The sequence below is a fragment of the Aspergillus affinis genome, assembly GCF_023601865.1.
Source record: "Aspergillus affinis strain CMG 70 chromosome Unknown NODE_12_length_464043_cov_86_772839, whole genome shotgun sequence".
Taxonomy (NCBI): domain Eukaryota; kingdom Fungi; phylum Ascomycota; class Eurotiomycetes; order Eurotiales; family Aspergillaceae; genus Aspergillus; species Aspergillus affinis.
Genome location: NW_026515793.1, coordinates 408018 through 435755, shown reverse-complemented (window position 1 = coordinate 435755; position 27738 = coordinate 408018). Strand labels below are relative to the sequence as shown.

At 52.9% G+C, this 27738-nt stretch overlaps 9 protein-coding genes across 9 annotated transcripts; 5 read left to right on the top strand and 4 right to left on the bottom strand.

Annotated features, from left to right (window-relative positions):
- Positions 1–768: 768 nt before the first annotated feature.
- KD926_001549 (uncharacterized protein) lies at positions 769–1158 on the bottom strand (the record flags this gene model as incomplete). The annotated part of the gene is made up of 1 exon (XM_053096791.1): positions 769–1158. The coding sequence occupies one exon, from the start codon at positions 1156–1158 to the stop codon at positions 769–771; it is 390 nt and encodes a 129-aa protein (XP_052959299.1).
- Positions 1159–1209: 51 nt separating this feature from the next.
- Positions 1210–2273, bottom strand: KD926_001548 (uncharacterized protein; the record flags this gene model as incomplete). Its single annotated transcript, XM_053096790.1, has 2 exons — positions 1210–2024; positions 2078–2273. The coding sequence occupies 2 exons, from the start codon at positions 2271–2273 to the stop codon at positions 1210–1212; spliced, it is 1011 nt and encodes a 336-aa protein (XP_052959298.1).
- Positions 2274–2358: 85 nt separating this feature from the next.
- On the top strand, positions 2359–4685 carry KD926_001547 (uncharacterized protein; the record flags this gene model as incomplete). The annotated part of the gene is made up of 6 exons (XM_053096789.1): positions 2359–2388; positions 2489–2829; positions 2882–2966; positions 3014–3361; positions 3446–3597; positions 3650–4685. The coding sequence occupies 6 exons, from the start codon at positions 2359–2361 to the stop codon at positions 4683–4685; spliced, it is 1992 nt and encodes a 663-aa protein (XP_052959297.1).
- A 919-nt stretch (positions 4686–5604) lies between these two features.
- Positions 5605–9562, bottom strand: KD926_001546 (GRAM domain containing; the record flags this gene model as incomplete). Its single annotated transcript, XM_053096788.1, has 3 exons — positions 5605–6323; positions 6381–9052; positions 9129–9562. 3 exons carry the CDS (start codon positions 9560–9562, stop codon positions 5605–5607), a joined length of 3825 nt encoding a protein of 1274 aa, XP_052959296.1.
- A 1528-nt stretch (positions 9563–11090) lies between these two features.
- KD926_001545 (uncharacterized protein) lies at positions 11091–12983 on the top strand (the record flags this gene model as incomplete). Its single annotated transcript, XM_053096787.1, has 3 exons — positions 11091–11114; positions 11177–11302; positions 11385–12983. The coding sequence occupies 3 exons, from the start codon at positions 11091–11093 to the stop codon at positions 12981–12983; spliced, it is 1749 nt and encodes a 582-aa protein (XP_052959295.1).
- Positions 12984–13384: 401 nt separating this feature from the next.
- KD926_001544 (putative beta-glucosidase) lies at positions 13385–16408 on the bottom strand (the record flags this gene model as incomplete). Its single annotated transcript, XM_053096786.1, has 11 exons — positions 13385–14159; positions 14274–14512; positions 14617–14914; positions 14982–15197; positions 15255–15323; positions 15379–15557; positions 15612–15719; positions 15771–15847; positions 15908–16015; positions 16071–16163; positions 16231–16408. The coding sequence occupies 11 exons, from the start codon at positions 16406–16408 to the stop codon at positions 13385–13387; spliced, it is 2340 nt and encodes a 779-aa protein (XP_052959294.1).
- A 3186-nt stretch (positions 16409–19594) lies between these two features.
- Positions 19595–21641, top strand: KD926_001543 (DUF2985 domain-containing protein; the record flags this gene model as incomplete). The annotated part of the gene is made up of 4 exons (XM_053096785.1): positions 19595–20249; positions 20315–20713; positions 20766–20840; positions 20890–21641. The coding sequence occupies 4 exons, from the start codon at positions 19595–19597 to the stop codon at positions 21639–21641; spliced, it is 1881 nt and encodes a 626-aa protein (XP_052959293.1).
- Positions 21642–23203: 1562 nt separating this feature from the next.
- On the top strand, positions 23204–24752 carry KD926_001542 (RNA recognition motif domain-containing protein; the record flags this gene model as incomplete). Its single annotated transcript, XM_053096783.1, has 4 exons — positions 23204–23430; positions 23716–24022; positions 24082–24309; positions 24363–24752. 4 exons carry the CDS (start codon positions 23204–23206, stop codon positions 24750–24752), a joined length of 1152 nt encoding a protein of 383 aa, XP_052959292.1.
- A 1115-nt stretch (positions 24753–25867) lies between these two features.
- KD926_001541 (GTPase-activating protein GCS1) lies at positions 25868–27133 on the top strand (the record flags this gene model as incomplete). The annotated part of the gene is made up of 2 exons (XM_053096782.1): positions 25868–26635; positions 26747–27133. The coding sequence occupies 2 exons, from the start codon at positions 25868–25870 to the stop codon at positions 27131–27133; spliced, it is 1155 nt and encodes a 384-aa protein (XP_052959291.1).
- Between the last annotated feature and the right edge of the window lie 605 nt (positions 27134–27738).

Here is a 27738-nt window from a genome sequence, read left to right as displayed (position 1 = left end):
AGCCACAAATAATCAACACTACGTCCTCATTTTCGAATCTTATTCTTTTAATCAGTATTATGCATTTTGATAGGGAAACATTGGCATGCCATTCTACCAGTAGGTATTTGGGATCAAAATTCAAAATATATCTATAATAGACTAGCGTTAATTGGTATTCCGAGAATTCCTTGACTCTTGGGATATCCAGGGCCGTTCCTATAAATATCTGGGCTTGTGCTGTCTTTCGACGGAGAAAGCCCAGAACAATGTTGGCTATATTGGTACAGCGCGATAGTACAGCATTTCTTCCTAGAAAAAAGGTCGTAGATATCAGAAGGGAAAAAAGCCTCCCTGATTCGTCATTTTCGTGATAGCAGTACTGGGTTTTTTGGGGAGTGTGGCGGGCAAAAGTGAACTCGGAGTGAAACAACAGGCAAGGGAAAAACCGCTAGTTGGAGTGCAGTTTATTGAGGTTACTCACTCAGGGCATTCAGTCTTCCGATTTACCCCGTGTTCAGTGATTGCCTCAGGCTGCTTAGGGCGTGCTCAGGTCTACTCAGTGAGCAAAAAGCGGCGAGGGGTGAGCACTAAAACGGAAAGAGAAAGGCTTCGACCTGGCGAGAAAATCAAGTACGTATGTTCTGTGATCTGTCGGGCAACACGCGCCGCATTCGGATAAAGGACCGAGTCGCGAAGAACAAAGACCATCGTATCATCTGGCAGACTCGGAGGTAATCCCCTTGCAGCCGTGCCAGAACTAGAGCAAGAGCCAGAAGTCGACTGCGGTTAGATTTGATGATAATTATCACTCGTCACCAGATCTACCGGCGCAAACGCCAGCTGCAAAAACACGTAGACAATACTATACCCGACAGCGGCAGCGATACCGGTCTCGACGTCCACGAAAAACGTCACCCAAAAGGCGACCATGCTGCCGACGAAATCAGCAAACGAGGCCTTCCAGTAATGCCAGAAGACCCGCACGGGGATGATGATCTGCCACACGCCGACGATGATGATAGCGGCCAGCGTCGCCGAGGGGGTCCAGTAGAATGCATCGGTGAGCTTGTAGATGCTGACAAGTACGCAGGCCGTCGTGACGAGTCCGCTTAGGGGACTTTTCACGCCAGATTCTGAGTTCACGGCCGTGCGCGAGAACCCCCCCGTGACGGGCATGCTGGCGAAGAAGCTACCGACGAGGTTGGCGACGCCGATGTAGCTGAGTTCTTAGTCCTGTTCGATGATGTAGCCGTGGCGACGGCCGAATGCTTTGCCGATAGCGAGGTGTTCGAGGGCTGCGGTGAGGAAGACGGCAATGCTGCGGCCGGCGGTCTTGACGAGGAGTGGGGAGTCTGGCACAGACGGGGGAATAATGCCAGTACCGGTGACTTGGGAGATGCCGAATAGGGGATCGTTGGCGCGCGACTTGTTCACTCCCCAGCTAATGACCGTGAAGATGATGAGAGCGAGAGCGTTGCGCGCAATCGAAAGATACCACAGACTGCGATACTTTTTGCCCCATCTGCGGCCGACGAATTGCAGAAGCAGCAGCAGAACGATGCTGGAGAACCCCATCAGGAACACCCGCCAGTTGGTATAAGGGAGGAGTTGGAAGAACACCCGGATCACGCTGGCGGTGTCATTGGCAGACTTTCCCTCGCCGAAGAGGCCCTTCAGCTGTTGCAGAACGATGGTGATGGCGGCGCCGGATACGTAGTCTGAGAGGATAGGCAGCGGGATGAACTCGAGGAGGAAGCCGAGCCGAAAGAGTCCGAGGATTAACGAGTAGATGCCGACCCAGAATGCGGCCGCCGTGGCGACAGATTCGGCTGCGTAGCCTTCCTTAACGAGATCCGTGACGATTTCCCCCGTGAGCAGACCCATGATGGCCGTCGAGCCGGCGGTGACATATTTAGACGTTCCCATAATGGCGTAGATCAGGGTTGGCAGCCAGCTAGAGAGGAGGCCATAGCGGGCAGGGATATTGGCGACTTTGGCGTAGGCAAGACCTTGAGAGACCAGGAGGATTCCGATAGTGATTCCTGTTGCGTTTCAGCTGTTGTATAGACACAGAACGGCGATCGAGGGTCCCTACCGGCAACCAGATCGTTCCATAGCCATGACAAGGAATATTTGGGAGACCATTGTACCACTGGTACCTTGGCTGCTAAGTACTCTGCAGTAGCCCTAGGTAGCCTGGGCAAGTAGACTCTTGCCAGACTGAGGAATCGATTGAGGTTGTCGTCGTTTCGAGCGACCTCCTTCAGATCCCGCATTCGAATACGGAGCATTTTGGCTTGATTGTAACCAAGGATATTGGTACCGTGTCAGGCCATGGAGTAAATCTAAACACTCACTCCAAAAAAGAAGGGTTGGATGTGGGACATTATTGAACATGATGAATCTGTGAATAGAGAAGTCCGCTGCCGTTTCGGAGAATGGCCGACGAGATGAGCAACCGGAGGATTTGATGGCGGGACAGGAACAATCTTGGCGGTGATAGTAGATCAAGGCGACGTTCAAGTTCTACTCGGACTGGGCTCTCTTTCAGACCTCCGACCCGACCAAGGACAACTACGTGAGCGCAGAGTATGTGACGACCGAGTTGGTGAGGGGACAGACGCCTGCCACTGTCGGGTCATTGGGAATTCGATTCGATCAGAAGGGCCACGAGAGACCCTTCCAGAAGGCCGTCATCGTGGATGTCCGGGATGGTTATTTGAATCCCGGAGATCGGATTCTCATTCGACTGGGCGATCGTCACTTCGGTGGGAAGGGCACGCGCGTACAGACTTTCATCGAGAAGGACTTTCGATGGAGGCTGTATATTGATCCTGTGGGAACCTCGTGAGTAGCTGCGACATGGTCAGATGAAGAGATGCTAACAGAAATCCAACAGCCGGTTCGCTCCCATTCAGCCAGATATTTCCTGGGCCATCGTTGCTGGTCCCCCTCATCACATCCAGTCCGTCTCGCGGAGACTGGTCCAGCCCAATGAACCTTTCGCAATTCATGCGCACGCCGAGGATAGATGGGAAATGTGACTCGCGACCTCAAAAGACCTGCTCTTCAAGTTGCAAATATCCACCGAGAACTCCAAAGTCCTTTCTCAGAAGGAGATCCCGGTGCCAAAAAAGGATGGACAAACGTTATCTCTGACATCCAGTTGGCCGCAGAAGGCGATTACACAATCGATTTCTCTATGGAAACACCAGACGGGCCAATTGTGCAATCCAACATCTCTCACAACAGCGTGTCCTCCGACTTGACCATCCCTAAGGTTTTGTTCGGCGATTTGCACGTTCACTCTGACGACACCGTGGGCACCGAAAAATCTGTCTATAACTTCTCCTATGGTCGTGAGATCGCCGGCCTGGACGTCCTCGGATACACAGCGAACGACTTCCAAATCACAAAGGAGCACTGAATCACCACGACACACCTGATCCGGACCCTGAACGAGCCCGGGAAATTCGTCATTTATCCTGGTACCGAGTGGTGCGGTAACTCAGCCGCCGGGGGTGATCATAACGTGGTCTTCCTTGACGATTCCGAGGAATCTCCTGCTGCGTTCCCATATGATCGCCAGGAGAAACTCGCGCGGTCATTTGAAAGGTCGGAGCATGGGCCCAAAGATCTCCTGCCAGGAGCGTAGCCACTAGACGAGGTCTACGCTATCTACGCCCAAGACGCCGATAAACACCTCCTACTCCCCCACGTCGGCGGCCGCCGCTGTAACCTTGCCTGGCATCATCCTTGACTGGAGCGGCTCGTCGAGATCGGTAGTGCCTGGGGTCAGTTTGAGTGGCTTCTTCAAGACGCCGTTCAGCGTGGCTGGAAGCTCGGCGTATCTGCTAATTCAGATGAGCATCGCGGACGCTGCGGCGGGGGCATTTCCGGTACTGCAGTCTTCGGCACTCGAGGAGGTCTCACGGGTATCCTCGCGTCTTGACTCGATCGAGACGGTGGCTAGCTCCTTACAGTCACGACATACCTTCGCTACCACGGGTCAGCGCCTCGTCGGTCTGTTATCCACTCGTACGGAAAAGGGCGACCTTGCGATACAGGGCGATGAGATCGACGTTTCGTCTACCGAGGCCCCAGACCTGGAGTACCATTCCCTCGGTGAACGGGGGTTTTCGTCCATCGAAGCCTTCGATGCGTCAGGTCTGCTCTGGCGCCGGCACTTCTGGTCGGAAGCTGAAGAGCAAAAGACAGCGGCAGAAAAGAAGAAGGTTCCAAGAATCACATGGGATGGAGCACGATTATACGACCGCTATCGCGAAGCAATCTGGGACGGGCAAATAACTCTTTCCCAAGATGCTGCTGTGGAACGTATACAGCCATTTGGAGGATTGGAAGATAACCCGGAAGATGTTGTCCGGGTCTCTGGATCCCAGACTGTCGAGTTCGCGAGCAAAACTAGTGGCGATGTTGACGGCGTGAATATCTACCTTCAGAGCGACAAGACTCCCTCGAACGTGTCGATCCGTGGCTTGCTCGGTGGGTACATCAAAGTAGGAGATGCGCTGGCTGGAAACCCGCACAAGCCTCAGCCGAATTTCGAATTCGAGACAACGTGGGAGGAATTGGTCTCTGCGTCGGATGGCAAATCGATCGAGATTCGTGGCGGTGCTGGGCTTTTTGTTCGCGTTGAAGCTATACCGGACATTGAGCTGCCTCGACGGGTGAAATCCTGCTGAATAAGGTAAAACTCGTTCGGTTTATTTCGTTGGGAGGGAATGGAGTGGCGCAAAGGTCGTTACGAGTCCATTGTTCATCAATTATGTGTAAAACGGGGAACGATACATTGGATGAAACGAAGAGAGAAGACGAGATATGGGAGCCCAATGACTCCGTTGACATAGAGAAGCAGGGATGGCTATCGTAGTAATCAAACGAATGAATTGATCTCGTTGGGATGATCATGAAGATGGATGTAGAAGAGAAGATCTTCCACGGGCTGCATCGACGCGGAATTCCTGGCACATCGAGAAATGGTAGGTAAGAGTACATAAAGTAGCGACGTATAGGCACTATTATAGCATCTAATTAGTCCACATCAGATTTCATTGCCGAGAATGGTAGCTGATACCTATCTTAATAACTATCGAGCTAACTAGGTAACTAGTGCGAAAAGAGAAAAAGGACAAAGCAACTCTAGGCTTATAAAACAAGGAGAGAAACAAAGTAGAGAAAAAAGATAGGATAGGATAGGCTAGTTAGTGAGTTGATATAGACATGTAGTTGGCGCTCATGTACACGATATGATCTGATGATTCTGAGGAACAAACACACTCTCGCTTTCAAGCAGATGATGATAGGTGCCGATTGCAGATACAGAAATCATAGGCAAGGTAAAGGGAATTTATCAACGGTAGAAAAATTCGACAAGAAATAAGAAAAACTGGAGATAGAGAACTGCTCAGCAGTGATCGAGTCAATCGCTGATTGACTGGATGGGTTAAACGAGGGATAGGAGATTTAGGTGAAAATCCGGATAGACGCAACTTTCGACACCGATTTTAGAGATAGGAAAAAGGAAAGGAAATGGTAGGTACGGACAAAGAATGTCAGATGAACCCATAGTTGAGTTCATCGGGGTATAGGTTCGAATCAAACCTAAAGTTCGGTATGTTCTGCACCCTGCTCGGTGGCAGATTGCAGCTTGCGTTGGTTCAAAATCTTCTCCAGGCTATCGAGTCGCTCGCGCGTCGTGCGAATGGCATGGCCCATTTCTCGATCGGACATTTTCTCTTCGCCGAGCATGTCAATAACCTGACGGTCACCTGGGACCTTGCGAGATCGTTGCCGGGTCTGCGACTCAACCGGTCGGTTGACCGTCGGGAAGGCCATGCCATCCATGCCGACCCGATCTTCCAGCCAGCTCCAGAGTTCGCTTTCTTCTCTCCGCCACATCTCCTCGTAGGCAGCTAGACGTTGTGGTAACGAGTAGCCGGGACAGCCGATGTCATGCGATACTACCGAGCTGGATCGCGACGAGCCTCGGAAGAAGATCACGAGGAGCAAAACTCCAATGACCATGAGAGCGATGTTGCCGCTCAAGAGGGGCTTCACAATATCGGACACTGGGCCCAGCAGTTGATGCAGGGGTTCGAGGAATCCCCACGACTCGGCCTCTCGCGCGTTGGCCTCGCTGGCTGCCTTAACGGCCGCCGCAGCGGCTTCTTCTGCGACCAGGTCGGTCTTCTTACGGCGTCCCTTGCCCTTGCCAGTGGGCTTAGCAACTGCACGGCGAGGGACAACCGCGGTCTTGAGAGCGTTGATGAGCTCCGTTCCAAAACTGCCCTGGCCGTCGATGGCACCTTTTTCAATAGGGGCTATTATTCAATTAGCATTACGACTACTTGCATCCAACTTGATGACAAGAAACTTACTTTTTAACCAACTCTTGCCCGTCCATTCGATGGTGCAAGTCATGAGAAATCGGGTCTGGTTGTTGGGAGCCCAGGTGAATAGATATTTCGTCATGGTCGAGAACACGTTGCCACTAGGCACGTCGGGAGTCTGCGTGCTCAGAGTGACCAGAACCGCCTTCTCTAAATCAAAGAAGTCCAAGGTCTCGGTACTGATACATTTGGTTTGCTTAGGCCCAATGGACCCGTTGAGAGGCTTGATGTAAGAGTAGTTCCTGGTTTTCTTGTCGTTGGAAAGACCGCCCTTGTCAATCTCGAATTGGAGCTCGCCAGACTTCTGGTTGTCCACAAGGAACTTGGGCATGAATGTCGTCGATGCCGGCCCAAAGATGTAGGAGTAAACCTTTCCAAGGGGCGCCGGGATGACTTCATCTTTGATGACCTTGTCGTATTGTCCCGAGGGGTCTGTATATTCGGTTGGAGTATGAGTGGCAGGACCAGGGAAGTCGGTATCGCCGTCTCCATCGCCCGACTTGCCCTTCGCGTCGCCGCCAGAGCCAGCGGCCGCTGTCGATGTCGCACCGTTGCCATTGAGCAGACCCGAAGCCTGTCGACTGGGCCCCTTCACGGGGGCAGATCTTTCACTCCCGTCCAAGCTGCCATCTGGCTCGAAAAAGCTCTCGGCATTATCTCCTTCCTCATCTTCGTCGTAGACCTCGTCCTCGTCCTCGCTTTCCGCGTCGCTCTCTCCAGCCTTCTCGGTCTTGTCGCCAGTGCCCTCGGTGACCCTGGTGCCATTGACAGAGCTCTTGAGAGTAGGGTGGTTAATCTTCCAGATGTTCACCATGAGGTCATAAGTAGACTCTCGGCTGAGCAGACTTCGGAAAGTATGGCGGGCGTGCAATGTCTGAATGGCGATCGCATTCGGAAACACCATGGCGGTGGACTCCTTTTCGATCGCAACAATCTCGTCGAAGCTGATGACCAGAGTTGTGACCCAGCCAAGAATGTTACTGGAGAAGCAGATATGGCCTTCCGAGATGTAGATTCGGCCCGCAAGAATGATTTCGCGCTGCAGCGCGCAGCTGTAATCCTCTATCAGGTAATCATCCTCGGGCACACTGCGGAACAGTGAATGAAAGTCTCGGTTCCGCTTCTTGCTAGCAACGGCAAACCCCGTCAGTCGCGGCATACTAGTGTTGGCCCCTGGCACTCCAAGCGCAATAGCACTAGCTCCGATGGCGCCGATCGTCGAGGTAGTGGCTCCGGAAGAGCCTCGGTGACGGCGCCGAGCTAAGCGGCTCCGAACACTTCCACTTCGGGTTGGCCGAGTACCACCACCTTCTCCATCAAGAACACTACCGGGAGGGGGTGTTTGGTCGCCGACGGGGTCTCGCGGGAGTGACACGCTAGATCGTAGCTCAAGGCTGTCGTCTGACGGCGGCACAATTGACACCTCGGAAGGTCTTTCGTAGGCCATAGTAACCGCACGCTGTGCGCGTCGGTGCTCAATTTTCGCGGCCTGTTCGTCCCGTTCATGAACCGTGGTGTTCTTGCGTTTCTCTAGTGGCAGGTCCGGTTTGGTAATGACTACACCGTCAGGGGTCGAGACGGATCCACCAGGGGGTATAGCGATATCCAGATGGCTGAAATCCAAGTCTCCCGAGCCTAAAGTGTCGATGGCCGAGGGTTTGCTATCTTCGTTCTTGTTGGCGTCCAGCGAGGTATCCTCATCGCCCTGCCGGAGCAACGAAGGATCGGCTTCCGCCATTTCTGCCGGGGTTAGGCCGCGCGCTTTGGACTGGGCGTTGAGGCTGTTGCTAAAACTCGTCGCAGCGTTTTGCGCCGCGGAGAAGACCGAAGAAAAGAACCCACTCTGCTGAGCAGCGGATGGCGTTCGCGTAGCGACCTTGGTTTCCTCAATAGTCGGTCCAATAGCCGATATAGAGTTCGATAGTTTGCTGGGTTTGTGGCTGGCAGAGGAGGCGGACCGAACACGTCGATGAGAGATCATGTTTCCCGAGGGGCTAACGACAATCTCCGACGGCTGCGAGTCTTTCGATTGGAACGAGTCTGGAGACGAAAAGAGATCACGGTGTTCGATCTGGGGGGTGGGAGGTGTGACGGTGGTCTGCGGAGCCGGGAGAGCTGTGTGAGGGGGCGTTCGTGGACCACTAGGGCCGTCTGAAGACTCCGAGGGTTTGTCGTCTATCAGGTCGGTACGAATTGTAGGGGGCAAAGGTGGCACGGGTTCGGTGATAATGGACGGCGCTTTCTTGTTGGAGGATACGCTGGCCTTTCTGCCGCGATTCCCAAACGGACCGGTACTTTTCTTGCTCTCGCCCGACGCTGTGGAAGAGGCTCGTTCCCGGTTGGAGTCCTTCTTTTTATCGGGATTGGAACTAAAGGCATTCCTGAATCGCCTGCCCGGGGAAACGCCGCGCTTCTTACTACTTTGGTCGCCCGGGATATTTAATGATCCTGCTGTAGGCTGAGAAGTGGGCCTGGAAAGCTCCGTGTCTGGGTTAGACTCCGAGTGAGAAGGGGCGGCGCTTAGTCCACTAATCGCGGACTCGACATCGGCCTGGACGCCATCCGTATCGTTAGCCACGTCTACCGAAGTGGTGTTAATTAGAGGCGATGAGCTCGTATAGAAGCCGCTATGTGAATTGTGACTTGTGAGGGGCGGGGTTCTAGAAAGAAAAACGTGGCCATTAGATACCGTATATGAAAGACATCCTGAGAAAATTGGAGCGATTCGCGGCTTACCGGTCAGGTTCAGAGTCGTCCGTCAACAAGTTCACGGCCTCCGGCTCCGGGGCGCCTGGGTTTTCGAGAACGGACGAAGCTCCGTCCCGAGATTCGGAGCGAGCCTCCTGGGCGTCGCTATCATTCTCAATTTCGAATTGTGTCGGCAGCTCATCCACCTTACTCTGGCTTTCCTTCTTATTCTTCTTCTTTCGTCGCGACGCCAACAGCTTGGAAAATCCGCTAGGACCTGCCTTTGCGGAATCCGAGGTTTCGCCGGCTTGCGACTTGGGTCTATCGGAGGTCGAGTCGATCGACGAGCGGCCATTGCTGCGACCGGAGCTATCCATCGTTTCCGAGTCGATGGGACTTGTCTTGGACCGGCCGATTTTGTTGGGAGCCCTTGGCTCGGGGGAGGGGACCGGCGGGGGTTCGGGTATTTCAGAGTGGTCCATAGAAGGCTGGATGAGAATTATGTTGGGACGAAATAACGGAGGATTCAAGAGTCGCACGAGCGAGACGTGTGAAGGTCAAGGTTTATTAACGGGAATCGAATCGGACAAACTGGGACTTGACGAGCATAGCAGGGGGCATGGTAGAATATCGTCAAGTTCCGCTCCGCGTACGGTTAGTAGTTCACAGCTATACCAAAGTCGCTAGCAAGCGCTGCAGCTGAGACAAGAGATCAGAGGATGAAACGGTGGTAAAAAGTTCTCGAGGATACAAGAAAACACTTTAATCTTCGTCCTCCTTGGCGCAAACAAAGGACCGAAGAGGAGATGAGGGAGGAAAAGAATAGGGGGAAGGATGAGGGTTGAAGCTGAGAGAAGCCGCTCTGCTTCTCCGCAACCCAAGGAAATGTGGTATTATTACCCTCGCTCCGTACGGATGGCGTACGGCATGCGTACGGGCTGTATGCACCTTTCCTGATCGGGACGGAGTAGCTGATTCAGCACCACGTGTCATGTGCCGATCCGTGGATCATTCAGTGCCTGGATCCTCAGGTGTCTCTCTACCTTAGGAGCTCCTCGGAAGGGCCCGGTCGAGAGACCGACTCGGTACAAGACTACAAGACACCAGTACATCCATACCCTCCTCCTGGCATTTCGAGCCTCCTGGGTTCTGAGGGCCCGTCTGGAAATTTTCTGGACCTTTGGATTTCGAATGGTCCAGAACCTCCGCGAGGACGCCAAGAACTGTCTATTAATAGCTGGAGCGGCAGAGGCGATCCATCAGGCGGTGATATTAAAAGCATTGGATTCGGAAATATATGAGACATGAGATGGTTGATTGACAGACCTCAATGAAGGTCGGACATAATCTTCAATCAATTGACTGTCATAATGTCCGGATCGGAATGATGTTGACCTCTCAGTGTCTTGTATGTATGTACATCGAACCGGAGGGAGTACGGAGTAGTTAGAGGTTCGCAGATTGGAATGACCTAAACGAACACGCCGGCTCCATAATCCCCATAGTCCAGTCTCCTAATCGACTACTCCGTACAATTTCCTTCTCTGTTGCAAAATGCAAACCCATGTTTCAGACTGAGCTAATACACGCTCGGACTAGAGTCAATCATGCCAGTCTGGTCTTAACGAGCTAGGACGATGACTTTGTTGCTATAATTATTTTCAACTGCTCTTTTCCCGACATGACAGAGTCACAATAGTCCATCTTATCCATACATACCTCGACAACTATACTTTTGTATAACTTATAGACATATGCCTATAAACTACTACCTTACCGGTACCTCCTGAAGGTATCAAAATTACGATACCACCCCCGGATGCGCGTAATGTTACCGTCACATCGCCAGGCCCGTGATTTTCCCGATGCGGCGAATGGCGTCACTCCCACTATCTTTCTTCTCTCTCTTTGAACTTGACATTCCCCTCATCTCCTCCCCAGCCCTCTGACTCGGGTTGATGTACAGCTGATATTCCAGGAAAGGGCCCGAGGACGCCCCAGCTCGTGGTCATGGAAGCGGCTCCGCTTACCTTGGTACGTGGATCGTGCCTTATCTCCTAGTCTAAACATAGCCTGACATCCCTTCCTCCGACAAGGCTCATACCCATGCTCGGAATGCAGTGCTGGAGACTCGCAAATCGAATCCTGTCGCTGCCAGTGAGGAGCATGACCTAGCTGCTGGGGAGTTCGCAACGGCGGCCCAGAACAGTTCCGACCCTCAGGTACGCCAACCCTCCCTCCTTCGATCCATTCCGTCTGACCGATAAGCTCGGACTAACGCGTTGCATGGGTTTGATGCTATAGGCATTACGAACGCTACATCTGCTTGAACAGCATCATAAGAGACTTGCTTCAATCCTTCGATTTCAGCATGAAAATCCTCCTTCCGCCGGGGCGAATGCCCCTCTCTCGGCAGAACCGGGCTCACCGAAGGCTTCGCCGTCCATACAAGATGCCCAGCAACAACCACCAAAATTGTCCGGGCACGCTCGATTGCCGAAAAGAGAAACCTCATCGATCGCCAGTAATCTGGCCTCCGCTCGGGGAATCCCGTCGCAGCCACGCCGTGCGACTCCTGCGTCACCGACACTTTCGTCTCAGCAAGCCGGCGCCAGAATGACTGATGGACCGGCCAAAATCAGAACGGGCGAATCCCGCCTGCGTGGAGCGCAAGCCCATACATCTAAAGATCGCCTGTACCGTACTTCTTCCACATCGAAGAATTCGTGGTCTCCCGCGGTGGGCAGCCCTACTGATGTCACGTCGCAGCAATATGTTCCAAGCGATGCCGTCGAACCCCGTCACGGGAGCCGACAGCCGGATACGGAGGAGCCTTTCCAGCGGTTCTACTCGACGTTCGAGGGTCTCATCTCGAAACTGTCGGCTCCGTTGGCATTTGCCGGCCTTCCGTTAGGGTCGGATGCGTCGCCGCAGGCAGAGTCCAGCCGTAAATCTTACGCGGATACAAAGCTAGACCGTCACCAGGCAACTTCCAGTCGCTCGACTAAATCCGCGGAGCCCGATATCAGCCGGATCTTCTCGCGGGCAGCACTACAGGCGATACGAGACTCTCCTGGCGGGGGAAGTGGGACCGGTGGCCCAACCGGAGGGCCTGCGGAGTCGTTCTACGTTGTCCCCACGACGGGTGGCACAGTGTCCTACGCCGGGATCCTCGGCCGAGCAGAGAGGGAAGCTCGAAGAAACAGCCTCGAAGAAGGCGACGACGACTTTGTAGATGCTCGCGAGACCCCGGTATCCCCCGAGCTGCGCCACAGCTTCACCGGCAGCGGCAAGGGCAAGAACGGCCGAGCCAACGACCGGCTCACCACCAACCTGCAGAATCCCAAGACCATGGAGGAGCTGCAGATGGAAAACCAAGCCCTGCGACACCTGTCGGATACGCTGTCCAAACGGCTGCATATGTGGGAAGTCAACGCGCAGTCTTCCTCCATCGCCCTGCAGCAGTCCCTGAAGGCTATGCATCATCAGAACATCCCGTCTCCTGAGCATCACCCGCAGGCTTCTTCTGCAATCACGTCGCCCCCTGCGCCTCTCTCGACCCAGCCGTCCATGACCGATCACGACCAGCGCATCAAAGAGCTCGAGGACATAATCCGTCGCGGCGAGAAGGATCTGGAAAGGGCCGACCGCGAGAATGACAAGCTGCGCACCGTGGTCGATCGGCATCAAGATCGCTGGGAGAAACTGAAAGCGGGCGCGAAGACCCGACGAGCGGGGAGTAAATCCAGTGCAGACAATACAGCAGCGGCTGGCCTTGCAGTCGCAAAGGTTATAAACTCGCCTATTCCGTCCGGGGACGGTTCAAGACCGGAGAGTGAGAATGAAAATGGGAACGTAAATAAGGATTCTTCTGATGGTAAAGCCGACACGTCTGATACGTGAACTACAGTGATAAGCCCGTAGCCTGTGTCTATGGTGGTTTGCCTCGATTAAAAGCTAAGTATAGGAGTTTGGGTTATTGCTATAGCGTGGACATTCTTCTGATGTTCAGGTCAGGATAAATCCTTCGGGGTTCTTTGCTTTTTCTTTGTGTCTATGTTCAAGTTGATTTCTTTCTTATTCTGTGGAACGAACCGAGAACAGATGGGGGGACTATATAACTTCTATAACATCCATATCAGATGCCATCACAGACCCTGTATCTTTGACTTTCTACCCCCACGATAGTACACAAAATCACTTTAAAAAAACTCATTTGATAGCTCTAACATATCAACTATCTTATATACCCGATTACCTTCCCAGTCCCCACAACCAACATCTCACAAACTCAGACACCTAAATCACTGTACCCAGAACGTCGCATTCCCTCTAACATCCTTCGAGCTGCTCCCCACCAGGGCCACAAACTTGCCCGGCTCAACAACATACTTCATCTTGACATTCCACACGCCCAAATCCTCCACCTTAATCGGGATCTTGACCGTGCGCGTCTTCCCCGCCCCAATAACCACCTTCTCGAACCCCTTCAACTGCCGATTCGGCACCACCACACTCGCAAACACATCCTGAATATAGACCTGCACCACCTCGGTCCCCTTCCTCTTCGACGTATTCTTCACGTCCACCGACACAGTCACGGTCTCGGAATCCGTCACGTTCGTCTTATCCACCCTCACGTTCTTATACTCGTACGTCGAATAGCTCTTCCCGTAACCAAACTCATACCACGGCTCCGGCGACCCAAGCACATACTGATGACCAAACACGAGTGTCCCGTTCTCGTACTCAGCGCCCGCATCGCCGACCGAGCGTGCCGAGTTCAAATAGTCGTAGTAGATCGGCAGGTCGCCGACGTAGCGGGGGAAGCTGACACTGAGCTTGCCGGAGGGGTTGTAGTCGCCGAAGAGGACGTCGGCGAGCGCGTTTCCGCCTTCTTCCGAGGGGTAGAATTGTTGGATGAGTGCGGATGTGTTGTCGGAGAGCCAAGTTTCGGTGATGGGTTTGCCGGTCGAGAGGACGACGATTGTGGGCACGCCGGTGGCTGTGATGGCTTTGATGAGGGAGCTTTGGGCGCCGACGAGTTCGAGGGAGTTGACGTCGACGTGTTCGCCGGTTCTGTTGTTGGGTATGGATTGTTAGCTTGGAGAGGATAATGGAGAGGAGTAAAGGGAGGCGGTGGTAGTGACTATGATGATGGCTATAGGTGGAAAAGAAAGGAAGGGAACATACGTTGCGTTCAAACCCGCCCAGAGCTCTTTCTGATCGCGAGACCACGTTCCCACGACCACGACAGCAACGTCGGATTTCTTGGCCGCGGCTACGGCTTCCTCGAAGCCGGACTCGTCGTTGCTCCATCGCTCACAGCCCTGCGCGTAGTGCACGTTGGCTTTCTTGCCGACGGCTTTCTTGATGCCGTCGAGGGGTGTGACGCCGCGGTATTGGCTTTCGTAGACGACGTAGTCTCCATACTAGACGATTCGATAAGTTAGACCGTACGTGTCTTGGGAATGTATAAAAACCAATGGAGAGAGAGAGGAGAAGCGGATGACTGGGGAGAGGAGAGATAACATACGTTCATAAATCCATGAGCCATCGGTCCAATGACTGCAATATCGCCTCCCTTCTTCAACGGCAGGACATTATCGTGGTTCTCGAGCAGAACAATCGACTCCCTGTCGATTTCGCGCGCCAGATCCACCGCCTCTTTGCTGTGGATAAGCTTCTTCCATTGGGACTGGGGAGCGGCGCGGTAGGGGTTCTCGAAGAGGCCCATCTCGAACTTCGTCTTGAGCACGCGCTTTACTGCCGTGTCGACGGTCTCGATGTCGAGTTTCCCGGATTCAACGAGTTGGGGGATCTTTTGGAAGTTGCTGATCAGGCCATGCGTTAGTATGGAAATTCAAGGGAAATTAGGTATCAGGGATAGGGCGAGCATACAAGGAACCTCCGCCCATCTCGACGTCGTTACCAGCAGGGAGGACCTGAAGGGTGACGGCATTCATGTCGATAGGGCTGCTCTCGCAAAGGTGGAAAGCATTGCAGACTCTGTCAGTAGCGCCTGCATCGCTGATGACGAAGTATTCGTAGCCCCATTCCTCACGCAGGATCTCAGTCAGGGTGTGATAGTCGGCGATTGCGGGGATGCCGTCGTATCTGGAGACATATTCAGGTTATTAAAAGGGTCAAGTGAGCTTCAGAAAGTGGACTCACGAGTGGTATGCGCTCATGATACTCCAAGCACCGGCATCGATGATGGCTCTCTTGAACGGCGGCAGCCAGCTGGTCAATGTCAGCATTTTTCCTCACAAGTTTCAGTCCAAATGAGGTAGCATACGTCGTGCGCAGGTATCTCTCGCCGCCGTGCACTGGCGCAGTATTGAGTCCCTGCTCTGGCTGACTGAATCCGGCAAAATGCTTGACCATGGCGGAGACGTTCAGGCTCTGGATTCCCTTCACGTAGGAGTAGCCGATTTCTCCCGCAAGGAAGGGGTCTTCGGAGAATGTCTCTTCGACCTACATCATTTGTTCAGTTAGCCTTGTTCGACACGACGGATATCAGTTACTTACTCGTCCAAAGCGCAGCTCACGCGCAAGATCAACCACCGGCGCCATGAGCTGGTTCGCGCCAAGAGCAAGAGCCTCTTGACTGATAAACTTGCCCATCTTATGAATCAACTGTTGCAAATATTAGCTCCTTATGTCGCAACTCGAGGATCTGCCGCATACATCTCTATTGAAGGAGCACCCGTATGCAATAGGCGAGTTGTAGATCGTCGCATTGCCAATCAAGAAACCGTGGATCGCTATTCAACAGCGCAGTCAGCACATGCTCAAAAGCCAAGGGCGAATGGAAATATACGCACCTTCCGTCTGAACAAGCGCCGGAATACCAAGAGTCGTGTTCTTAACCAGGTAATCCTGAGCCCTCTTGACATTGGTCGCGATCCAGTCCCAAGGAACGGGATATCCAACTGCAAACGGTCAATATCAACATAAATTCCTCATACAAGCACCAAAATCCCATACCGTAGAACATTCCGGCCTTCCATTTCATATTCTCCACCAGGCCGGTGTAATTGAAATCCCCGGTCGTGTCGCTCATCCAATTGGTGATGTCGCCTGCGAAAATTGTAAGCAGACTGCGAACCAAACAAGGGATGATCGAGATAGAATTGTATGATCGTACCCTGAATTAACTGGGCCTTCTTGTCCGCAATGGTCATCCGGCTCAATAGGTCGTCCACCCGATCATCCACCGCTGCATTGGGGTCCTTGTACAGTGGCTTCGAATCATCCTTAGTAGCTCCCAGGCCCGCGCAGAGACCCAGAAGCAACAATCCCTTCGAAAAGAGACCGGCAACCATATTGCCAATGCACGATCAAAAGAACCGTCTTTTCAGTTCAACCTAGTAAACGACAGTCGGATGTCTAGCTAGCTAGCCATGGAGAACACAAAAAAAGAAAAGGAAGAGGGAACAAAAAAGAGGAGAAGCAGCGGAATGCCCGCCGGTTTTATTCCTAAATTGCGCAGAGCGAAACAATTTGTCTAGGCACATGGTTAGGGTCATCTGAGGGCAAAACAAAAGCACGATCTCTTTTGGACCCGCGAAATCCGTCTCCAGCAACACCGCATAAGCATGTCAGCCAAGGCCGGTTTACATGATCGTGGAATAACTTCGGAAATGAGCCAGGGTCAAATAGATGGGTTTGAAAAGCGGGCATAGCGGTGAATGGACTATGAGGTTGAGGAATGGAGCCATCGTCAGCGTGCTAGATGAAGCTAGAGCATCTTCACGGGGGCAAATGATATTAGCTGTTGAAAGGTGTGCGATCGAGCCTAAATCCCCCGGGTATTTGGTGGAAGGCAGATAATAGTACGGCTAAATGCGAAGATAAATTGAGAGGGGTGTGAGTTCATTCAGCAGGAGGAGGTGTAGATGCAGCTAGAGGGCTCTAGTGCTGCTTTTTCCACCTATCACGCTTTCTCGGCAACACATCGTCAAGGGGCGGCCAAGGATTATGCAGCAATGAGCTGATCCTGCTGAGTGGGTCGAGGATAAATCAGGGACCTTGGATTATGGTCAATTGATGAAGATTGAACGTTGGAAATTACAACAGGCCATCTGCCAAACATCTGATTAAGAGGAAGAGTCCCATGCTTGGCTGCCGTCATGGACGGTTCCAACTCTTCGCTTTATGGGTAAGGCCCCCAGGTCTTCTCAATGTTTTTGTCACTGTCTAGCACTAGCTTGCTAATTAGAGATTCAGATTTATCAAGTCTTTTCATATCCTCCATCGCTACAGATACTCATGAAGCGAAACTCGATTTTGAACAACGCCAACTGCGTGAACAACAACGGAAACAAATGCAAATCATTCGTTCCGGGGAATGATTACAAGTCAAAACCGCCAAGGACAACAAACATTCAGCAATAATATCTGCCCTCCAGGATCCTATGCGCTTTCCTGAAACTATTTCTCCGGGATCGTTCGGGCGGAATGGGTACACTTTGGCATTCGAGAGGAACATATAGGCGGAATTGAGCAGCGCAGGTGCATGGTGAATATGAAAAGACATATGAGTCAACTGGCTCTGAGTAAAGGAGATTGTACATGCAAGCTGAGAGTGTCGAAATTCGCTAGGTGAGTCGGGGACTTTGAAAAACAACTTGGGGGTGATGATAAATTGCTGCCACTCCTTGTGGTTGATGCGGTGAAGCTGCGCAAAGAGCTCGAAAGCAATAATATAACAACTATGTAGATCATCCTTGCGATCGTTTTATGAATTATGGCGCGCGACTCGCGCCTGACAGGGTTGGAGGAGCAGCGAAAACGACATAATTCTCTTCAGTCTTCTTAATTACCCTAACACTCTTCATCGGTACTAGCCGCACTCCTCGCTGTAGTATGAATACTGAGACAGGCCTCTCAAAGATTTGCCCTCTGACAACATAAACATGACCACAAGGGTTTCTACCAGATGATCGACCGTTGCGAGTGTTGTGCGGCAGACTGGCCTGAGTAGCCGGGCGTTGCTCATGTCTCTCTAGAGCACCATTTCCGACGGAGCTGTTTGGAGTCGCGCGAGACCTTGTGGACTTCTTCTTGCGCTTGACCTGTCTGGCCCGGCGCTCAGGGCGAGAGAATAAGATACAGCAAAACATTCTGGCTATTTGTTGATCTAATAAACCATAGGAGAATGGTGTAATATGTAGATGATGAAAGGTGCCTAGGAATGCACACCTGAAATGGCGATAGCAGAGTGCCACGTGGGGCGGCGTATTCAAACGTCCACTTAACTGATGTTTGTATGTACGGAGTACATACTTGTTCATTCAGGTGTCCGTTTTCTAAACAGACAATATTAACGAAAGATGCAGGATATTCCTGGTAGCTTTTTAGGCATTTGCTCGTGAGCATAAAAAGGACAATGAAGCCCAATTCCTCGCGGGTGTGAATGTAGGGATACAAAGAAAAATATGTCAATTCTTATCTACACTAAAGATATATTATGGAGGCGCCTGTAAAAGAGGATACTGGGTCATCAGACGAAAGGGAAGAGAATAGACGTATTTGCTCCGCGTACTACGCAGTAGTTAGGGTTATTCTACCCTTGAAGCCCAAGTTGAACAGACAGACCTGTTCATTGCAATACTAACGATATAGCTAGCTATTCACCCAAATGCTCTAGAGTTTTAATTGCAATGATGCAAGATTGTCTTCTTCCCTTGCGCAAAGGACTGCAGGTTGTCTATATGAACCTACAAGAAGTCCACCTTCAAAGATATACTTCTGGCCGAGTACACCGTACTACCTACAGAGTACGGAGTATGTGCAGTACGATGTAGAGATTTCAAGCTGCAGGGTTTCAGGATGTCGGATGGACCGATCGTCCTTTGAAACAGGTTTCAAAGGACGATCGATTGTACGGGCATTGCTGTGAGTGATCAATCCATCTCCACCGTGCACGCTGGAGGCTCCATCGGCTCTCCTGAGCGATACCCGAAGCAGTAGTTCTGCCTGAAGGACGTGGCTGGCCACCTCAGGCACCCAGAATGCCGCGCATGCTCTGGACACCACAAGAACAACAATTATAGAAATCAATAGGAATAGGCACCCGCATAGAGAGGACTGAGAACATCCGGTGAGCAAACCCAGCCCATCCCCTACCGGATAGTCTATACCCTGCAGGCCTCATCCAGATCAATGGAGGGACGACACTCCGCACGCTAAGCGGTGCTTATCAATTCTTGGCCTCCGTCAACGCAAATCCAGACTGTTTTTGGCCCGCAAAACAAGGTTGGCGGCACCCCCCCGGGCTTAGTCAAACACTCCCAGAATGCACTGGCGATGGCGGCTTTTCCTCTCTGTCGCTTTTTCTCCCCTGTCGTTTCGTTTCTTTCCTATTTTTGGTTTCTTCCTTCTCTCCTCCTCCTTTCCCCTTATCTTTTCCCCACCTCTCTGGTCTTGCTTCTCTTCCTTCCTTCCTTGGCTTTCCTGGATTCCTTCCCCGGCTGAAGTGGGCTGTTGTCTTTCTTCGGCGATTCCCAATGGATCGTATAGAGCCGGTGGAAGGCCCTCAGGATCCTGAAGGCCAGCAAACATCGTCGTCGTCTAGACAAACGTCAGCACAGCCCACCCGCCCGCGCGCCTTATCATCCCGTACCCGCCGCCCGACTATCCGCCTCTCGCGCCTACCGTCCTACACCTTGGACCAGGTTCCCACGCAAGCCCAGAGAGGTTTCGATACTACGGGGACAAATGATAATCGACCTGCGAACGTGAATGCCTCCAGCTCGAATCTCGCCTCGCCCACGGCTTCCCAGGCTGTCGACGACACATGGCAGGCAAACCGCCGTCGCAGCAGCTCCGAACCCCATCGGGGGCGATATTCAACGGCACCAAGTCCTAATGCCATTCCGAGATTCACGCCGAGCGGCCAGGTGCTTTCCCGGGTAGAGGAATCGAATCAATCTCCTATCGGCGCCACCGTCTCGAACCCGCCACTGCCGCCGGAGGATCCCCAGGCAATTCCTAATACTCCGATGCAAAGGAGGGGAAGCCGTAACCTTTTACGATGGACAAGTGAAGCGGCTCTCAATCGCTTCTCTAGAAACCGAGTAAATGAGGACGGAACCCAACCGGACGTCCCGGAGGATGATTCAGTGTACCACTCTCACATCGTCGATGTGTTGGACGTTATCGGTGAGTACTTGTCAATATAACATGCCTTGGCAAGTGATACTAATGATTGGGACCTCTTCTACCAGATCCTCAAGTATCTGCTCTGTCAACCCTTACAAATGTTCAGAACTCGCTCTTCGTGCCAAACCTGGGCCCTTTGCTGAATCGCAACCAAACCTATACTCTGTCGCCTCCCAGAGAATCATCGGAAGAGGAGGAAACCACCACCACCGATGAAGGCGAAGATGCGACCGATGAGAAGGATCACCCGCAACGTCCGCCGCTCTACCGTCCGCTCACCAGACTCTCCGCCGTGCTCGAGAAACAAGACACTCGATTTGCCGTGCTCCCCGAAGGCAGCAATCTCGAAGGGTGGACTGAACGGGATATAGAGGAGTTGAATGATCACGTACGGCATATGCTGCATTCGCGACGATCCAAGTTCAAGCGTTCGATGAAGGGATTCGGAAAATACGTGTCTAAGCGTGAGTGCTCACAATGCCGTACGAGAGGCCTTTCTAATCACCTGGCGGACAGCACTCGGGTTTCTCATCACTCTCTATGCGACTTTGATCACGCTTTTTGGACTTGCTTGGGTTCTTTTCCTGATTGGTAAGACTCCGTCTTCTTTCGTTCACCGCTTGGATTCTAACCGATGTAGGCTGGATCAATGTTGGAGGACGACAGCTCTATATCATCAATGTCATCGACAACGTCCTTGTGGCCCTGTTCGCAATCATGGGAGATGGATTGGCCCCGTTCCGGGCCATCGATACATATCACATGATCTTTATCGCGCACTACACGTTCCTGACCTGGAAAATTCGCCGCAAGCGCCGCCTCCCCGACCTCAAGGACAAGAACGACCTCCCGTCGCGACGCGAGATGGATGTCGACGTCGAGTTTGGGGACACCCCTAAGGACGAAGAGCACGAATTCTCCGTCCTAAACCGTCTCCAGCAGCAGAAACTCATACACCATCAGAACAAACTGTCCCGATCGCATACATTCTACAAGCCTCACGAGACGCTGACCCACCATGCCTTCCCTCTCCGCATCCTGATCACCGTCGTTGTCTTGCTGGACTGCCATTCGTTGCTCCAGATTGCTCTTGGCGCCTGTACGTGGGGTATCAATTACCATGTCCGGCCCTTCGCTCTAACCACCGTCATCCTCTGTTGCTCCATTACCTGCAATATCAGCGGTGGTGTCTTCATCATGATCGGAGATCGCAGATCGCGGAAGAGAGACGTCGTGGAACGATTGTTCCGGGAGAAACTGACCAGCGAAGCAATGAAGAAAATCAACAAGAAGAAAAAGAAGGCCGAGGAACGGATTGCTGAGGAAACTGGCGAAGACCCGCCGCGAATGTCCACCGCATCGGCACGTCCTCAACCGTACGACGGCACTTGAGCGCCTCACCCTATAATCTTTCTTATCTTTACGACCGACCACGAACTTTCTATTCTCTGATACCACCCTTGTGTTTGGATGATTGATCTGTACTATAATTTGTTTGCATTTAGATTCTTGTTTTTGGTTGGATGTTTCTGTTTACTCATTCCTAATTTGGTTACGTCTTTGACATGCTTCCCTCAGCGTCATATAGAAGGTGACTTGTGTTACCTCTACCATGCTTTTTTCGTGCAACTCTTGGGAAGTGTACAACATTGAATTGGATGCATAACGTCATTGATATACATCTATGGATAGAAGCTATCGCAAGTGGAATCCGTAGTGGGAGAGGTGGGTGTCTAGCTGGCCCTCTGACTGGCGCCGGTGGACTCGCTCAATACCGAAGTCTGGATTGGTATAGCGTCTCCCAATTAGTCTGGCCCTGCGTCTTTGGATCTGCAGTACATATGAAGTGACGTTATGGGGGGAGGGCTAAGGCCAGACACTACAAAGTAGGAATATTTATCCAGTCTCTTTGCGACCGATTGGGTTCGCACATTTTTACCGTCAGTTTCGCGATAGAAAATTGGCGAGATTTCCAACCATTTTCTCTACGATTCCATGCCCCGATGCGATGACTCATGGCGGTGGATAAGAAAGAGCCAACTCTTGCGACAGCGAAACACACCGAAGCAAAGGGAAGCAGGAGTGAATCCAGGCCCGAAGGAGTAAAGCCCAAAGATTTGCAAAAGAAGGGAAACAAAGGGACAGTCCACACAAATTCCGGATTCTTGTGCGGTCCACCGGAACAATGGAGCCGGACAAAGGATCACTATCCACTCAGTGCCGGCGATGGGAGCCCGGCGTGGAGACGGTTATGACGGGCCTGACCAGAAAGATGTTGGCAAGTGGAGCGGCGGTTCGATCGACTCAGGGAAGGAGGGATTCCTTCTAGTGAATTGGGTAGTGTTTATTATAATGGATAGGATGGAAGTAAGGTTAGAATAAGGGAATGGTGAGGAGAGAGGAGAGAGAGTCAACAGAGAGAGTCAGCAGAGGGAGGTAGACAGAGGGACGACAGAGGGAAAGTACCGGCAGGTGATGTCAGTCAGTGCCTGACCAGGCCAGACCGCCCGAAAGTACACGTCGTGACTTGCCTGGACTTGACCGCAGTCCAGGCATCGTTCTCAGGCTGCCAGGCTGCCCAGCTACCCGGCCGGGACTAGCGCCACCGCCCTCGCTGCCTGCCCTTTTTCTCTCCTTCTCCTTTCTGCCCCGTCGACCTCATCCTTCCTCCCAAGGCAAATCTCCATCTATCAAACACTAGATTTCCCCCCAAGTCAACCTTCCTCTGTATCTAGGGCACGAAGCTACCCTTTTCCTCTCCTCCCTCACCCAAGTTTTTCCTTCCTATTTCATTCACCAAGGAAACTTTCAAGGCAGCCTTTCAGCTCTCCTGAGTCCCTTGACACCACACATTCGGTCCAAGTTCCCTGCTACTTGCGATTGTCCATCCTGCTTCAATCCCACTTCAATCAACTTTGAATCTCAATCGACCCTTTGTGTCCTCAGCCATCAACATGTCTACTGCCGTCGACAACGCCGCCGAGAACCAGGCCACCGCTCCTGCCCCCGTGGCCACCGCCCCGGAGGCCACCACCAACGGCACTGCTCCTGCTGCCGCTCCCGCCCAGTCCACCGACGCGGCGGCCGCCAGTGCCGATGAAGGACGTCGGCTGTACATTGGAAACCTCGCGTATGCGACCACTGAGGGAGAGCTCAAGGAGTTCTTCAAGAGCTACAAGATGTAAGTGTTATGATTTTTCCCCGTTCGACCTGTGTTTATTGTGATCGCCTGGTGGGCGGGAACTTGTCGCCCTTGCTAGTGGCAAGGTTTCTGGTAGCTTCGGCTTGTTCACTCGCTCAACCGAGTTCGCAATACTTGCGAGATCGTTATCACGGCGAGGTTGATCACGAGTGGATCATGATATCATGAGAAGCTTTTTATCTCCCCGTCGCTACAGAGTGTTGTTTCTTTGACCGCGATTCTGCCATCGTGTCGCTTTCTCAGCTAATCGATCGTCTCAAACAGTGAGAGCGTCTCCATCCCCGTGAACCCTCGCACCAACCGCCCCGTTGGTTACGCCTTCGTGGACCTTGCTACCGCGCACGAGGCTTCCGCCGCCATCGAGGAGCTTTCCGGAAAGGAGATCCTCGCCCGTAAGGTCTCCGTCCAGCTGGCCCGCAAGCCCGAGCCTGCCGAGGCCAAGGCCGACGGTGCTGCCAGTGGCGGTGAGGGTGCCAGCGGCAATGAGGGCCGCAAGAGAGCCGGCGGTCGTACCCGTGGCCGTGGCCGCGGTCGCGCTCGTGGCGGTCGCGTCGGACGTGGAGGTCGTGCCGTGAGTTCCCTCTTGCCTGACAGAGCCTATATACCCGTGTTGAGCTAACACAACCCTAGTCTCAGGGCGAACAGGCCGCCGAGCCCGTCAACGTTCCCGGCCAGGTCGCTCCTCTGACCGAGGTCACCAACCAGAACGACGCCGCTGCCACCACCGAGGCTGGCAAGCAGGCCGGTAAGCCTCGCGCTCCCCGTCCCCAGAAGCAGCGTGGACCTCCCGAGGATGGTATCCCCTCCAAGACCAAGGTCATGGTTGCCAACCTTCCTTATGACCTGACCGAGGACAAGGTAAGTACCAATCTATTTCCGGGTATCTTTACGTTGTGCTAACTCCCTTCTAGCTCAAGGAGATCTTCGCCAGCTACTCGCCCGTTTCCGCCAAGATCGCTCTGCGCCCTATCCCCCGCTTCATGATCAAGAAGCTCCAGGCCCGCAACGAGCGCCGCAAGGGCCGTGGTTTCGGTTTCGTCACCCTTGGCTCCGAGGAACTCCAGGAGAAGGCCGTCCAGGAGATGAACGGAAAGGAGATTGAGGGACGCGAGATCGCCGTCAAGGTCGCCATCGACAGCCCCGGCAAGGAGGACGACGCCGTCGCCGGCGACAAGCCCGAGGAGAGCGCCGATGCTCCCGCGACCGAGCCCGCTGCTCCCGCCGCCGCTGCTCCCGCTGCTCCTGCGCAGGAGAACGCCGCTCCGGCTCCCGCCGCCGAGGCCGCGACTGCTACTGCCTAAATCAATGGCAAGTTTCGTTCTATCCTGAGCGAGGATCTGTATTCTCTCGATTAAGTTCGTAGGGATCAGTTATCATTTTGTGAGGTGGATGTTGGAAATGACCGTCGTTTTATGGACGGGATCGAATCTTCATGGTGAAACGTCGTCCGAATTGCAGTTTTTTATTTTCTTGAAACACAAAAGCGAGGCCAAGCAAACACGAGAAAAGCTGTGGATATTGTTCCAGTCCCATATATGGGGTCTACTTGGGGGAGAGAAGACAGGAAAACGAAGAGGAGGATGGAGGGGATGGAGGTGGTTATATCTCAACTTCCGGATCTCCAGGGAGTCAGTCGAAGGCCATGGAGAGAAGGAAAACGCCGTAATGTGTTGTTTTGACGGAGACTTGCTAACGAATCTTGTTCTTCTGCTATACTGTATCTTAGCAATCATTTAGCTTATGATTAGCCGCAAGGCTGGCCTTGTAGTGTTGCGTTTCCAGGTTCCATCCAGTATTCCGTAGATCTCTCCAGCGAGGTAAGCCATGTACATGACAGCTCAGATCTGATAGTTCCCCAGAGTCCGTCCTGAACACTCCAGAAATCCAGGCCGATCCGCGTGGGTGGCAACTGGCAAAGACGGCGAGAGGGGCGGCGCCTCCGAACTTCCTCCAAACTCCCCTTTCTCCCTGCGCAACCAACTTCCCCGATTCATCGTCTCGTCTCTGCCATTCACTCCTTTTGGTTTGCTTGCTTTTTCTTTAAGCTTTCTTCTCGCTCCCGTGTTCTTTTCTTTCTTTCGCTCCTTTCGCTTAGTCTCAGTCGACTAAGCTCCTTACCCCCCCTGACATCATGTCGAAAATGTGGGAAGTCGACCCGGAGACGAAGGCCAAGGTATGTCCTGCTCGACGCATCCCATCGACCTTCAACATCCGACCGAACTGACTCTTCCGGACGGCAATCTATCTAGCTCCTTCTATACTCCAAAACCAACGGCAATGATCGCTGCTGCGACTGCGGCGCCCCCTCTCCCCAATGGGTTCGTCTTCCCCTGACCTGACCCATGCGGATCTCCCACGCACGCCCCCAATGACCACTCTCCTCTCGCCCCGGGCAGACATACCTCTCTAACACCGAATGGACATCGATCTTTTTATCGAACAGGCATCCCCTAAATTCGGTACCTTCATCTGTCTCAACTGCGCCGGCACGCACCGCGGACTAGGCGTCCACATCTCCTTTGTGCGCTCCATCACCATGGACGCCTTCAAGAACTCCGAGACCCAGCGCATGGAACACGGCGGCAACGATACCTGGAAGAATTTCTTCGACGAGCATCCCGTCACCCAGTCGGAGGGGCGCACTTTCGAAGACTCCACCATCAAGGAACGGTATGAGGGCGAGGTCGGAGAGGAATATAAGGAACGGTTGGCAGCGAAGGTCGAGGGCCGGGAATATGACCCTACGCTGGTGCAGAGGAATAACTTGAACAACAAGAAAGCAGAGCAGCAGCCACCGTCGAGGTCCAGCACGCCGTTAGCGGGCGGGAGTACAGGACGAGGGTCGCCGGCCGACGGGGATCGGCTTGGACGGAGTGGCAGTACGAAGAAGGAGCGCAACGAGGCGTATTTTGCGAAGTTGGGGTCTGAGAACGCAACGCGCTCAGCGACGTTGCCGCCCTCGCAGGGCGGCAAGTTTACAGGCTTTGGTGGTGGGTTGCCCGCGGATGATTCGCCCTCGCGCGGTGGTGCTCGGGGCGGCGCAGGGCGAGGCGTTCCGGGGCTCGATGACTTCCAGAAGGATCCTATGGCGGCGTTGACGAAGGGGTTTGGGTGGTTCACGACGGCGGTGGGGAAGGGCGCGAAGACGATGAATGATTCGTATATCCAGCCTACGGCGAAGACTGTATGTCCTTTCCCCTCCCTCACTACTTCTTATTTTCCAATTATGCCCACCCTACAGGAATGGATGGAAGCATCTAGATATGAGCATTGGCTAACACGCTGGGAATTCTAGCTCGCGGAATCCGACTTCGCCGCTCAAGCGCGCGTCCACGCCTCCACCTTCGGCCAGAACATCCAGACCGGCGCGCGCGGCGCCGCAGACCACTTCAACCGCTTCGTGGAAGGACCCGACGACACGCGCCGTCGCGGACGGGAAGATCCCGAGCGCAAGGACTTCTGGGACGATTTCTCGTCCCTAGGGAACGAGGAGAATCATCATCGCACGGCTTCGCGGTCTAGCGCTATCGGAACGGCCGCCATGAAGCCGTCTACGTCTACGTCTACGCCGGCTGGCGCGACGAGTGCTAGTACCGCTGGTGCTGGTGCCGGTGGCAGTAGTACGACGACTGCTCCGGCGGGCCGAAAGAGTCAGGATGAGGGGTGGGATGAGAATTGGTGATTGCATTGACAGTAGTATTGATATTGATATTGGCATTGATTGGCATTAGATTTGTATTTAGCTAGCTTGTTGTCTGTCGCCCTGGTTAACAGCTTCCACTGTCTGACAGGGGCTGGAACTGAGACTTGATTGGACTGTGGGAGTGAAGTGGACAGGAGCGTTTCTTTTTGTTGTCTTGGTCTATTGGTCAGATTCAGATTCATGAGATGTTTATATTTACATGCTTATGCTTACTTACCTATACTTACGCTATGCTTTGATACGATCTAGTCTGATCTGGTTTGCTATGGTATGGATAGTGTCTATGCTCATGCTCTGTAGTAACCCAGACACAATAAAGTTCCTTTATCAAATAAACTCGAAATACACAAGGGGACATGTACATGCCTAAGCGAGGTTCTAACATACCTGCAAACAGTATCCCAATAAATCTTAAGAAGGCGTAAATGATTCTGTCTACCTACGCACTGAGAGCTTCACAGGAATCATAGATCTTGTAAATATGTACAGCTACCCAATAAGCCTTGTGGATACATAAATGATAGTACGAAAGTAAGTCTATCAATAAATGCGTTATATCCACCCCTTGGCTAACAGTATTGGAG